Raw genomic sequence first — 13,100 nt, 5'->3', positions numbered from 1 at the left:
AAGTAAATCTGAGCAATCTCTGATATAAATTATATCGTTTCCGAAGTTGTCATTGTTTTTAGTTTGTGCACAAAGACATCGTCGAACGTCCCTTTTGAATTTACATCGTCATACAGGCCCCAAACCTAAAATTACCAGGCAGCTATGCACAAACTGGTATGGGTGAAAGAATTGATGGAACAAGATTGCGGGTCTACAAAATAAAACAATGATCTATACCTTTGATTAATTACAAGATACAACACAATTTCAATATCTCGGAAGCATTCTTGAGGCGTACGGATTGCTTTCTGACGATGTGAGAGGAACCGTTGAGAATTCCGAATCAGAGTGCTCCAACCGAAAATTACTTCGAAAAGGAGAGGGGCTTGTGTTTTGGATTGGTGATAAATTTGTTCTTGAGAAACCAGGCTCAGCCCCACTAGTTGTTCTGTGGTCAGGATTTGATGGACCGGTATGCGATTTGGTTGGAGTTCTATATGAATCTTCTTGAGATCTGCCTGAATCATCGGCCAACTCCCGTCTCTCCCTTTCTTCAGTTTCTTTGAGAAGAAAATCAACCCACAGATCTGCAAAGGACTGGAGTTGGTAGGGAACAAAGTTAGTGGAAGAATCCATGAACCAAATTCGAAATAATAGTTTAATGAACCCACTTGGACAAAGGAAACGCTCTAGGAACAATTTTCCGGGCAGGTTATTGATTCAAATTTAAAAGCTAATAGAGAACGACGCTTATGCAAGGTAAAACAGCACTAGCTGGTGATCCAAGTACGCCAATTAATCTTTCCATCGAACGGAGACAAAAAAGTACCTGGTTATCAGCTGCTGCATTTGCAGATAATCCAGCTGAACCACCTCCCAAAATTCCACCAACAAGGCGACCAGGTAGAGAGAAAACTCCACGAACAACACCTTTGCCTGCACCTTGAGAGACGCCTATTCTCTGCTTGTCTTCATCAGAGAATCCCAGCATGCGAGCCATAAGATCCAGAACCTGAAGAGCCACATAAAAATTACGTGAGTCTGCTTACTGAAAATAAAAGGAGATAACCAGGTTTAAAAAGAAGGGCAAAACTTGTGTCCGTGGTGCATAAAAGCTTAGTTGGGTTCGGGAACTGACCAATGAAAAATTATTAAATTCCAAAAGAAACTGAAGAAAACAGCAAGAACACTTTTGGTAGTGCCCCACCCCGTAGCTAGTCTAAATAAATCTTCATACCTCTTTACTGTGGTTTCTCTGGAAGTAGGTCACCAGTAACTTGATCACAATGCGTCTGTGAACAAAACCAATCTTCATTAATGAAACAGCTTTAAAATAAAGTATGTAAACAAAAAATATACCAATAATCCTTAATGACAATGGAAGAAAACACTTCTCTGAAAAAGTAAGAAGAAAGAAAAAGGCAAGATGAAAGAAAGAAAAGAGGGTTGGCCTATACTTGAGACACGAGCCATAACTGAAAATTGAACACAAAAGCGAATGCCAATACTCTTATCTACCTAGAACCCAACAGAAGGCCAACCAAAAAGTTAAACAGACCAACCTGTCAACAAGATAATCTGAATCTACTGACATCCTATTAAGCCTGGTCATGCTCTGCTCAACAGCTAGGCGTAATTTTGCGTTGTCTTCCTCAAGTTTATTTACTCTGCTTTTCCAATCTACTACTATTTTTTCAGCTTGTGAAAGCTTGTACAAAATTTCTTCCTTTTCCTTCTTTGATGCTTCTGCCTGATGATCCGCTTCCTGGTAGAATCATAAACATTTAAACTCCGATATACTTATGCCTGCGTGTGTGAGCAATATGTGTGGGTGCGTGTGCAAGAACATGTGTGTGTGTGCAGGTGTGCGGGGGAGGGGAGGACTCCAGTTTTATGCAAGTTAAACACTGTGAACTTATATAGTACCGACCATCAGAATATACAGAACTTAAATTTGTGCAAGTGATGCAACTTTATATGATATAATCATGTAAGGATTTATCTTCTTGTACTTATCGTCTCTAAGACTATCCTCAACAAACCAAAAAAGTATGATTTGCTAATCACAGTGATGGAACACCAATGTAATAAATGTACTGAATGAATATTATATAGCACAAAAAGCAAATTAGTATTTGCATACTCAGACAAAATATGAAAATGCAAAATCAAAAAAAGCAATCTTACTTTCAAGAGCCGAGAAAGCTTAGCTGACTCTTCTCTTGCCTGAGACAAATCTCCTTCCAAATGTTCCTATACATAAAAGGAAACTAGCATCAAAATAATAATCTCAGGATTCATACATCAACACAAAACATTCCAAATACCTTCCTTGATAATTCAATAGGAAGACAAACAAAATTTACATTTGGTTACCTTAGCTTCAATTTCAGCATAGTACTGACCAAGAGCAGTTTGAAGATTCAAGAGTTCAACATTTTTGGCATCTATTGTGCTCATGCAGCTTTCAAGTCTTTTATTCAGATCAGCAATAACTTCCTTCGATTTCTGAATTTCATTGTTGTTGCTCATCTTGAATTGGTCCTGATTTACAATTGCCTGCTTCAAAGCTTTCTCCAAATGTAAAATTTGAGCTCTTCGATATTCGTTACTTTCTCGAAGTTCCTCAATAATTTTGCTGTCTTCATCCATTTTTTCAGACTCTTCAGATTCCTAGAGAAGGTATATTGGAAAAATCAGTCATCAATTCTGCGAGACATTTTCATTTAGGAAATACAGGATGTAAAACCCACCAAAAATGTTTCCCAAAAAAAAAAAAAAAAAAAAGACAAAAAGATTTGGGTCCATCTTGAACCTGATTCAAAGATCAACTAAGAATTAAACCACAAATCTGTCACCTGATTCTGAAATAAAGAAAGTTTCATCATATATCTACCCCATAAGAGCTCCCAATTTTTGTAAATTACGGATAATGAAGAATCTCTAGATGCTGGAGACATCTACCCCCAAAACATATCTCAAGAATTCTAAATTCTCTATTTGTATCCAATAATGAATATATAATATTTGCAGAAGATGATATGTAGTGTCAAAGTTCATATATTAGCAGAAAATATCATACAAAAACAAACTTTGCTCCATTTTTATAAACAGTCAATAAATATCAAATAGCTTAAAACAATATCAGATAACTTAACACTCTTTGGTTTAGTCATCAGATTTTCTGCCAAGGGTAATGCAAAACAGTACAACAGCCCGCAGTCACTATCTATTGTCCCCCTTATTAAATTTTTGTTATTAATGGTCCCCACAAAAACCAAGTGCATTGGCATTCTAGGATTCATATAACCGACCCCACTCAGTGGGATAAGGCTTGGTTGTTGTTGTGTAATGGTCCCTTCAATAATGAGTGTGCAATAGAGAGAATAATCCACTGAAAATTATCCTCACTCACAATCCCATCAATTTCATTGTCAAATGGACCACAATGCAAATAGTAAATATTTTTCATGTAATATCATGTCAGGCACTGCAATGCGAATAATGAAAATTTTCAAGACATGTAACCTTTTCCAACAAATGCTGTTTAAGGCGTGACAATTGTTGCAAGGCTTTGTCCCTTTCAAGACGTGTTTCCTTCAAATTTTTATCAAACTCTCGTAATGATTTCTCCATTTCTTCCTTTCCAGGAAAACTTTCTGACGATTCCACCTTCTGCACAAAATTTTAAAATACTGATAATAAGCAGAAGAATTGCTGTCAAAGTACAAAGAACTGAGTTATGTTAAAACATACGATCGCACCCACACCTAATACACAAAGGGAGAGGGATTAGGAAATAGGATGCCATCCTATGCAAGAAAAAAGTAATAATTGTATTCCCCAAAAATTCTCAAAACAAGATTACCTGCATTTCACTTGCGGCCCTGCTCACTTTCAAAGCGCCCTCAAGTTCATTTTTCTCCATCTGTGCAATGACATAGTATTAGGGTTGATTGTCAAAGTAACACAAACTCTCATAAAAAAAGGTATGACAAAATAAAGCACTAATTATCAAACCTTAAGACTATTATTTTCCTTCTGCAGGGTTGCAATTAACCTTTTCAAACTCTCTGCACCATTATTTGCATTTTCATCCTCCCTTCTATTCAACTCCATTTGCAGTCGATTTATCTCAGACATTTTCTCATTCAACTCACTGCTTATTTTGCTTATCTCAACAGAGGTCTTCCAAAAGAAAGTACATGCATGGCGAAAGACAGAGGTCAGAGCACCAAAAAGTGGAACATAGATGTACACATACAGCTGCCCTCATAAATATAGCCCTTGATGTCTGAAATATAGTAGAGGATTTTTTTTTTTTTTTTGCATATTTCCTAATTGAAATGGTAATGATGCAGTGTAGAGGAAACCCGCATATATTACACAGATATATCAGTAGATAGATACAAATAGACAATGCAAAAATAATGAGCAGTCAAATATATGCATCTAATATCAATGTCTCTGTCCAACTTTGAAATTCACCTTTTCTCTATCCAACTTCAGAAATTTGAGCTCTTCCTGGATTGCTTCATTCAGTTTCTGTTGTTCTGCGAATGGACGAAGATTGAATTAAAAAAAATTAGATAAATGGTTAAGATGACTTGTAGAATTCCTTCTGAATCTTGCATAGCAATGTACCTTGTAACTTTTGATGTATCTTTTCTGACTGATTGCGTTCTTTTTTAAGTTCCATCCGCAATTTTTTCATCTCAGCAGTAGCTAGCACTGCTGTCGGGGACCTATTATTCTCTTCTAGTAAATCTGCAAGCTCCTAGAAGGCATTTATACATCCGTTGTCAAGTTCTTTCATCATTAAAAGAAAATAGCATACTGGAGATCCAAAAAATAAATTCAAATTCTAACTACAGCCAAAACTGCTTTGGATATCTATTATGGGCTTCAGTCTCTACAGAATTCCGGGGTTTATCTTATTCTAGTATTTGGTTTGATTGGGAAGCTTTTATAATCTAGGTTGTGGGGTCTATGTTTATGTCATAGTGGATACTGCCTTAGAATATTTGCTTCTATGATTTTTTCTAATACTGTTTCTGTCCAAGTTGTGGCCATCTTGTCCACTCCTTGTGCAATTTGATTGATTGATTCATTTTTGTTTGTGGTAACAGATCATAGAAAGAAAAAACACTATTGAAAAAAAAAGGAGACAGGTAGATCTAACCGAAACAGAAAAGAATACAAGGTGCATTACCCTTTCACTCCCTTGCATATCTGAAAGCTGTGAAATCCCATTGCTGGTACTGTCTTGTGTAAAGACAACACCATTCTGTTTCTGATGTCCAGAGTATCCAATTTTTGCTGGACTTGTCACTTTATGCTGTCTGTTGGGCGACTGATTACCACTTCCCTGAATAAATTTGAAGCTAACTTAGCCAATTATCAGAGCTCAAGGACAATCAATGACGACAACTAAGTCAAAACAATTCTTGCTAACTCAATAAAGTAGCACATATGAAATTAATAAATAATATGGAAGCAATTAACCCACCCCATAAAGGGGTTGAGGATCTGGAACTCTGCTATGCCAGTTAAATACACCTCTCGATTCAAGTACCTTATTAATGCCCTTCTTACTAAATGTTCAGATAACTAACATGCAGACCAAATAAATATATAAATAACAAGTAGCCAGTTTCTTAAAATATATACTTTCTGAAACCTTGGGCTATATGATAAAAGAAGTATCATAAATAAGTTTATGATTTAATTGAAGCTAACCACTAAGTACTAGCAAACTTACTGAACAGACTCATTGCGAACAATGTTAACGATGACGCAAGTAGATTTTGTCATAACAACTACCTTGAGCACGTTGACTCCATTTGCAGCTGCTTTGTGATTTTCACTTTTAGCTGCATTCAGAGATGCAGTAGTTGAGTCCAGATTCTGTTTCAATGAGCCATTTTCTTTACTCAATCTGGATATTTGATCCTGTCAAACGGGAGGGTTTCAAAATGTCAAAAGACATGTTGTAATATATTTTATTAAGATGCCACCCCATACAGAATATAAGGTGTACGAATCCAACTACAGAACTACAGACTAAAAGGTGCATGGATCCAACTAAAGATACTCCATCAAACAACATAAACAAAGAGGATGTAATCAATAGTATAATTTCCCTAGAGTTATCAGGTACCTCTTTTTCCTTTAACAGAGCTGCATAGTTTTTTGATAATGCTTTTATTTCTGCCTCAGATTCCTGAAGCCTCTTAATCTCCGATTTGTACTGTTCAATCTAAATAAAGAAGGAAAAAAAGTGCAGATTAGAATATCATAACATACTCCATCTGATAAAGCAAACCAAATAACAGCTGCAAAAGATGAGAGACGACGTGAGCAGTGACCAGTGAAGGTGATATTAAAACATAGAGCATGACGCCGCCATGAAGTCAACTTAATGTTTCTTTTTAGACCTACTCCGAGAGCCCTTGCTGCCACAAACGCTAGCAAAATGTAGACTTTCACACTTTGTCACCACCATTCTGATTACGGGCTTAGATCAAGTATAATGTGATAGACTCTGCCTATTTCTGCATTTGCACCATTGCACTACAGTTGTGTAAAGTTTAGCAATTTAACCAATAATTGCTTAACCTATAACACTTAATAAGACCTGCTAACAGGAATTATCTCGCTTGCTAATTATTATCCATTGATTCCCTTTAAATTCTGTATGCTCTCAACCTAAACCGCAAATTAAGAGGAACATCGCATTTCAATACGAAAATGAACCACAATTTGCAAATCTACCTCCATTTCGAAGTTTGAATTTGTAAGCCACACACCGATGCTAAATGATTCAATGTCTCACTAACATAATAACCAAATTCTCAGTTAAAAGAACACATAATCCTGAATCCACACTCATCGAAATCGATCCAAGCATTCATTAACAGCTCTAAAACCCAAATGAACAGACGACCGACACTAAAATAATTCCCAAACCCAAAAAAAATCCCAAATTACCCAAATTTCCAAGGAAAAAAAAATCAAAAACCTCTGGAGTAATAGTAAAATCGACGCCATTGGGGATCGGAGAGCGGGAGGGGGATTTGGAATGGGCGAAGCTGTGGGAATTCCTCCGATCAGATAAGGAAGAAGCTTTTTCTCCATTGATGGCATGGATCTCGTATACTTCATCATCGTCGTCATCGTCGTGGACGTCCTGCGCCATCTTGTTAAGATTCTCCTTCAGGTTCGCAATCGTGCTCCACATCTTTCAAAACCCTCGCAAAAACCAGGAAATTCAAATATGCGTGGCTGCTTAATCTGAAGAAATTGGGCGCCAAAATCGTTGGAAAGTCGGAGGTGAAATTTCTTGGACTGGGGATTGAAATTTGGGATATGGGTAGATCTGAGGTGGGAGAGGAAGAAGGAGCGAAGCGAAGAGGTGGAATTTCGTAATTAGATTTCGTTTTTATGGTTAGAGGACACGTTTTATAACTTATGAAATGTCTTACGCTGGTAACACTATTTTTTTTTTTTTTTTTAATAAACGATATTATCTAATCTACGAGGAGAAGATGTGTTTAGTCTCATAATTGGCTAACAATAATGTAGTTCAAATTTATCTTTGATAAGAATCGAACCTAAAACCTCTCACTTAAAATTGAAAAGGAATACCATTAAATCATATTAGCAAGTAGCTTGTTAATAACGCTTTTGAAAATTACTTTTTTTATTAAATTTGTTTGTAAAAAGTCTATGCTGCCCTATTGACTTACAATGACCCCAACCACACTTTGGTCTTTGATGTTGAACCACCATCTCTTAGACAACAATAACACAACGACGCTACAATTAACCTCTAACGATATTAAAGACGACCACAAACTCATTTCTAAAGAACTCCGTTTAACGAAAAAAGACTTACACTTCAATTTGATTTAAACCAAGATTCTTAGGATTCTAAACCACCAGCACAACAAGAACAATATTACAACGTTACAACAACACTCCAACAATACTCCTTTTATGATTTTGAACCAACACAACCACAACAACAATCTAATAACGCCCTTATGATACTCCAATGATATATCGCATTTTCTGATTTCGAACGGCCACATCCACAACAATTCATTCAAAGAACTCTCTCCTCCTTCATTCCCCAACCAAATTTCATATTCAAAAAATTGAATAATTGAGCTAAAGCAAGCAAGAAGAATGGATCTGAAGCTTACTCAGCTATTTCTATGGTGTTCCAGATGTTCTTCACTGCTTCAAATTTGATTAATCAATGTGGAGTAATCAAAGAATGGATTTGAGAGTGTCGTTGGGTCTCACTGGAGTGTTGTTGCGGTTTTTGTGGTTTATGATCCATGAAGGACATCTTGACCAATAAAAACGTCAATGAAGAACAATTAGACTTTTCACAGGCAAAGTTGATCTAAACAACAATTTTTAGAAAGTGTGTTTAAAAGTGCAACCAATTGCCATAATTTATTTGAGTTTTGTAGTGTGGGACAGTAGCTAAGCATATCAATAAAGTGATGGATTGTAATTAAGCTCTTAGGTTAGTAGGACAAGCCTTATCCTTAGCGAGCGGAAAACAAATCACCTTGTGAAATTACAAAATGGCATGTACTTGGAGACCAACTTACATGTTTGCCAGTTACTCAACAGATGAATACCAACACACCAAATGCTCAACGAAATACCTCACTTAAAAAATGAGAGTTTTTTTTTTTTTTTTTTGGATCCTTGATTGCATTGTTAAAAAAAAAAAAAAAAAAACTTAAAACTTGCACGCTAAGATGTCTTCAAGTTAGAATATTGCCCACTTGTCCTCCAAACTTAGTTGGAAACAAAAGATTTTCTTTTACATGCGATATGATAATCAAACAAATTACTTCAAAGTTAACAAGTAACGATTTTATTCACTTGAGTTACAATTCTCTTACTAATTTTTGGTCTTTTGATATTCAACAATTGCACCTTATGTAACTTAAACACAAAACCTCTTCCATCATGGTTAAAATTTGGCCCTAAACGACATTTATCGTTGATTCGTGTATTATAAAATTAAATCACTGTCGATTTAGTTTAAACTTATTTTTCTTTTATAAATGAGTAAATTGTAGTAATGGTTCCTCAACTTTAATCAAATTAGAGTAATGGTTCATCAACTAAAAATTCATTACCATTGGTTTCCTAACTCACCCAAATGTGTAGTTATGGTCATTTTCATCAAATTCATTAGAATTTTGTAAAAATAAGTTACGTTGGAATGACCATTACTACAATTGAGGTCTCTCAACTCGTCAAAACGTGTAGCTATGATCATTTTCGTCAAATTCATTAGAATTTTGTCAAAATTAATTATGTTAGAATGACCATTTATACAATTGAGTTAAAATTGAATAATCATTGCTCCAATTGGGTTAAAACTAAAAAATCATTATTACAATTTAGTCTTTATAACTTAGACGGCCCAAATGCAGTAGGAAGCCCAACCCTTCCACTATTTAAACAGCCGTTGTCCCAGGTAAACACAATCTCGCCGCGCTCTAGGGTTTAGCAGATCCGCTGGCCTCTTCCCTGCTCGTTTGTTTTTATTTTATTTTATTAATTAATTGCCTCTTTCATCTGAAATCCGTGTTATTATGCGATGATGAAGAAAACAATAACCGATGAGGAAACTCGTCGATTGCTTCTGCAACATGAATTATCCTTTATGGTTCGTATTCACTGAGCATTCATCAATATTTTCCTCTTTTTATTCATTTATATGTTTTTTTTTTTTAATTTAAAAAATCTTCTTCTCCACCCGAGGGACCTATGGAGGGAGCGCCATAAAACGATGCGCTTTCGGCCAAGTTTGCCTTCGAACATCGCTCTGAAATCCGATCGCCGAATCTCATGTTTTGTGTTCTGGGTTTCGGTTTTTATTTTTGGATCGATTTTTCGTACATATATAGTTTTATTTATTTATTTATTTTCATTTTTAATTGAAATTAGATTTGAAACCGAAGGTCCCAGCGGAGGGGCAAGCCACTCAGAAATGAGGCCTTTCTAACATTATTCAATAAAAAACCTTCGCAGAGTTACTTGCCAAATCGTACGGCGTCCAGAATTCTTTCACTTCTGAGCGTCTTGAACCCTTGGCTACATTTTTTGTTTTATTTTTAAAACTATTTACTTAATTTTGATATTATTTAACTTTAAAATTCATGTTTGAATTTTGTATGATTTTTTGAATAAAACATATTTTCAATAAAAAAAGGCTTAAATGTCTAAATGGTCCTGGTATTACCTTATTTGCCGGTGTTTTACCTTATTTGTCAATTTAGTCTTTGTGTTGTCAAATTGCTCTTTGTGTTCACATCCGTTTTCAATTAAACATAATCTGTTAAAAAACATTAAAATAGACATATCCTAAATCTCATAGTACTTAAGTGAGTTAAACGTCAAGGCGTCGTATTTTTTTACTGGATGTACACAAAATTATGTTTTTGCCATCTCACATGCTTGACACATGTCAATTTTACTGGTCCTTTAATGAAATCTATAAACATAGAGGTCAATTTGGCTAAATTGAAAACATAAGAATTAAATTGACCGATAAAGTAAAAACATAGGGGACCATTTTGACATTTAAACCATAAAAAAATGGTATTATCAACAACACTCCAAAAATAGCAACATTGCAAAATTCCTAATGCATTGGTATTTTAGTTGGAGTGTATTTTTGCTCACTCCTTAATTTTTAATTTTGGTGTAGCGTTTACCTCTCTCATTGACATTAGTGAAACTATTTTCGTCAAATAGAATTGAATACTTGTTTCAAACTGAGGACACTTTTGTTTTATCGTTTCATAAAGAATACCATGATCGATCGCGTGAAGTTGTTATTGGCTCTTGATAGATCCACAAGAATCAAAGGCCAATATCAACCCACAAGCGCGATTGATCCTAGCACTAGTTCCGTTTATCAGTCACATGGTATCACAATCACCATTTCGATTATATCAGAGTTGTAGTACAAGTAAACAGCAATGGCAAAATAATCAAGAAAATGGACAAGGAGAAAACCAAAAATGGAACATACCATCAAATTAAGATTATGGATTTACGAAGCCTTGTTGTTGAAGGATTATATGCACCAGTTACGTCGGATAAAAACATCTCGTCTAACAATTCCTACCAGACCAAAAACCTGAAGCCCTTAACTAACCAAAACTTTTCAGCAAAATCTGCAACTTACTGATTCAGCAGCGGAATCATTTAGGTGCCGCTATGTCCCTCTTCCTCTGAAACTTGTTTCCCGGATTCCTTGTTCGTGAGTGCAGTAGGTCTCGCCTCTATCGCTGCTTTCGTCCATGGAGTCAGGTCTGACATTCTCGGTTGTTTTCCTGGACTGCTCAACAGTTGCTATGGCATCCTTAGCAGCGTCGATATCAGCTGCCACGATGACTTGTTGCTCCTCTTCCTCAACTGCAGCCCGTACTCTTTCAAGAAATTTATCATCCTCCTCTGGGAGAAAATGACCTACAGAGATAAATATGCAGTGATACGAGTTAGAGAAACACACTGAGAATATGATAATATTGCTGCTGATGATGATAATGCAGAACAAGACACACAGAATCAATATAAACACATCAAAAAACGTAGCGTCATTGATGGTAGACATTGATGATGATGCACAATACCAGACTTCACTGCTGAAATATGCCCAAGAAAATTCGAGTCGAACATGATTATCACCTCGGATTCTAGTCTCTTTCTCTCTTCTTTTGCATTAAGCTTTGCAATTTTCTTCATATCCTCCATCTCAAAAACCCACATGCCATACCTCCATTACTAACAAACGGAAGCTAACAGAACATTTGCAGCGAGAAACATCTCAATGGTCAATACCTTGCGCTTGGCAATATCTTTTGCAATGTCCCTAGCTCTCCACTCATCAGCTTCTCGATCAGCTTCCTCGAACCTCTCACGCACCTACACATCACCATACCAAATCAAATGTAAGCAAAATAAATCAAAGGTAACAACTTTTGACATCCTGAATCGAAATTCGAACACACCAATCCACCTTTGCAATCATTTCCGCAATGTGCTTCCTCTTCGTTTTCCTCCATCGTTTATTCCTCTACGACTTGTGTATCTTATTCGCTAACCGCACTGCTGCGGACTTCTCCTCCCACGGGCACATTTCATGCGTGATCATTCTAAACGGTTCGAGCTCAACTCGCAGTTTGGCCATCAGAGCATTCGCAGCTTCCACTGAGAGCGACACTCGAGACTCCACATTTAGCCTCCTCTCTATCAAAAACTCCGAAAATCCACCGACGGAAGCTTCACCGTCTTTGATCAATTGCAGCATCTGCAGCTGCCTACGAAAATTCATTCAAATTGCAGTTCAAAAGTTAACAGAAGTTTCAGAAAGCTCGGAAGCGAATTGAAATTGGAATTTTCAATAGTTCGATTTCGTTCATTGCTTTTGCGAGACTCAGAGTGTCATGCAAGTTCTTGAACTGATCACGGACGTTTGCGGTTTCCCAGAAGGAGATCGACATTGGCTGGTTGGGCGGCACCACCGGAGCCCACGGAGGCCGGGGTCCCGCTGGTTGGTAAGGGATTGGATTCATGGCTATCGAAACTGGCCGAGAAGGAAACCCCTTAGAGATTGCAATCAAGGACTCATTACGAAACCCTGTAACTAACGGGAGGCGAAGGTTTTACCAGTTGGCGCTGACTGTAGAGTAAAGAGGTGATTTTCTAACCGAATTCATTTTTAGGTCATATAATTTATTAAGAGACAGTAGAAAGACAAGTCAGGATGGCCGAGTGGTCTAAGGCGCCAGACTCAAGTTCTGGTCTTCGAAAGAGGGCGTGGGTTCAAATCCCACTTCTGACATTTGTTTCCACTTTTTGTCTGTTTTTCTAATGGGGGCCATAAATTGGGCCAACCTTTCTCGAGGGCGTCAACGCTTGCCAGGAAATTACAGCAATCTTGGTGTTGCTTTGTTAAATGCTTAATGTTGTAGGGTTTGATTTGCCAATCTTCATCTCGGAACGCAACAGTCGACTTCAGACATCCCTAGGAAAGTACCAACTGCTCCGCAAGTTTTTGTATGCTGATTCAT

The 13,100-nt window shown here is 36.8% G+C and overlaps 2 protein-coding genes and 2 non-coding genes across 4 annotated transcripts; 2 read left to right on the top strand and 2 right to left on the bottom strand.

The window, feature by feature from the left end:
- Positions 1-7,412, bottom strand: LOC137721453 (golgin candidate 3-like). Its single transcript, XM_068460549.1, has 15 exons — positions 7,004-7,412; positions 6,143-6,241; positions 5,806-5,934; positions 5,195-5,350; positions 4,627-4,759; positions 4,471-4,535; positions 4,003-4,170; positions 3,851-3,910; positions 3,511-3,657; positions 2,359-2,655; positions 2,170-2,235; positions 1,545-1,747; positions 1,220-1,274; positions 812-994; positions 1-579 (listed from the first exon to the last, which is right to left on the bottom strand). Exons 1-15 carry the CDS (start codon positions 7,220-7,222, stop codon positions 250-252), a joined length of 2,310 nt encoding a protein of 769 aa, XP_068316650.1. The 5' UTR covers positions 7,223-7,412; the 3' UTR covers positions 1-249.
- A 2,560-nt stretch (positions 7,413-9,972) lies between these two features.
- Positions 9,973-10,123, top strand: LOC137721627 (small nucleolar RNA snoR145). Its single transcript, XR_011066697.1, has one exon. It is a non-coding gene; the product is annotated as a small nucleolar RNA snoR145 (small nucleolar RNA).
- Positions 10,124-11,232: 1,109 nt separating this feature from the next.
- On the bottom strand, positions 11,233-12,602 carry LOC137719795 (U11/U12 small nuclear ribonucleoprotein 59 kDa protein). The gene is given in 6 exon segments (XM_068458813.1): positions 11,233-11,299; positions 11,301-11,496; positions 11,661-11,781; positions 11,869-11,952; positions 12,047-12,352; positions 12,447-12,602. Coding segments are annotated over 6 exon segments (930 nt in total).
- Positions 12,603-12,787: 185 nt separating this feature from the next.
- Positions 12,788-12,871, top strand: TRNAL-CAA (transfer RNA leucine (anticodon CAA)). Its single transcript has one exon. It is a non-coding gene; the product is annotated as a tRNA-Leu (tRNA).
- The last annotated feature ends 229 nt before the right edge of the window (positions 12,872-13,100 follow it).

This window comes from Pyrus communis, chromosome 16 (genome assembly GCF_963583255.1).
Source record: "Pyrus communis chromosome 16, drPyrComm1.1, whole genome shotgun sequence".
NCBI lineage: Eukaryota > Viridiplantae > Streptophyta > Magnoliopsida > Rosales > Rosaceae > Pyrus > Pyrus communis.
The sequence above is the reverse complement of the archived record's forward strand: the minus strand, read 5'-3'. Positions and strand labels throughout refer to the sequence as shown.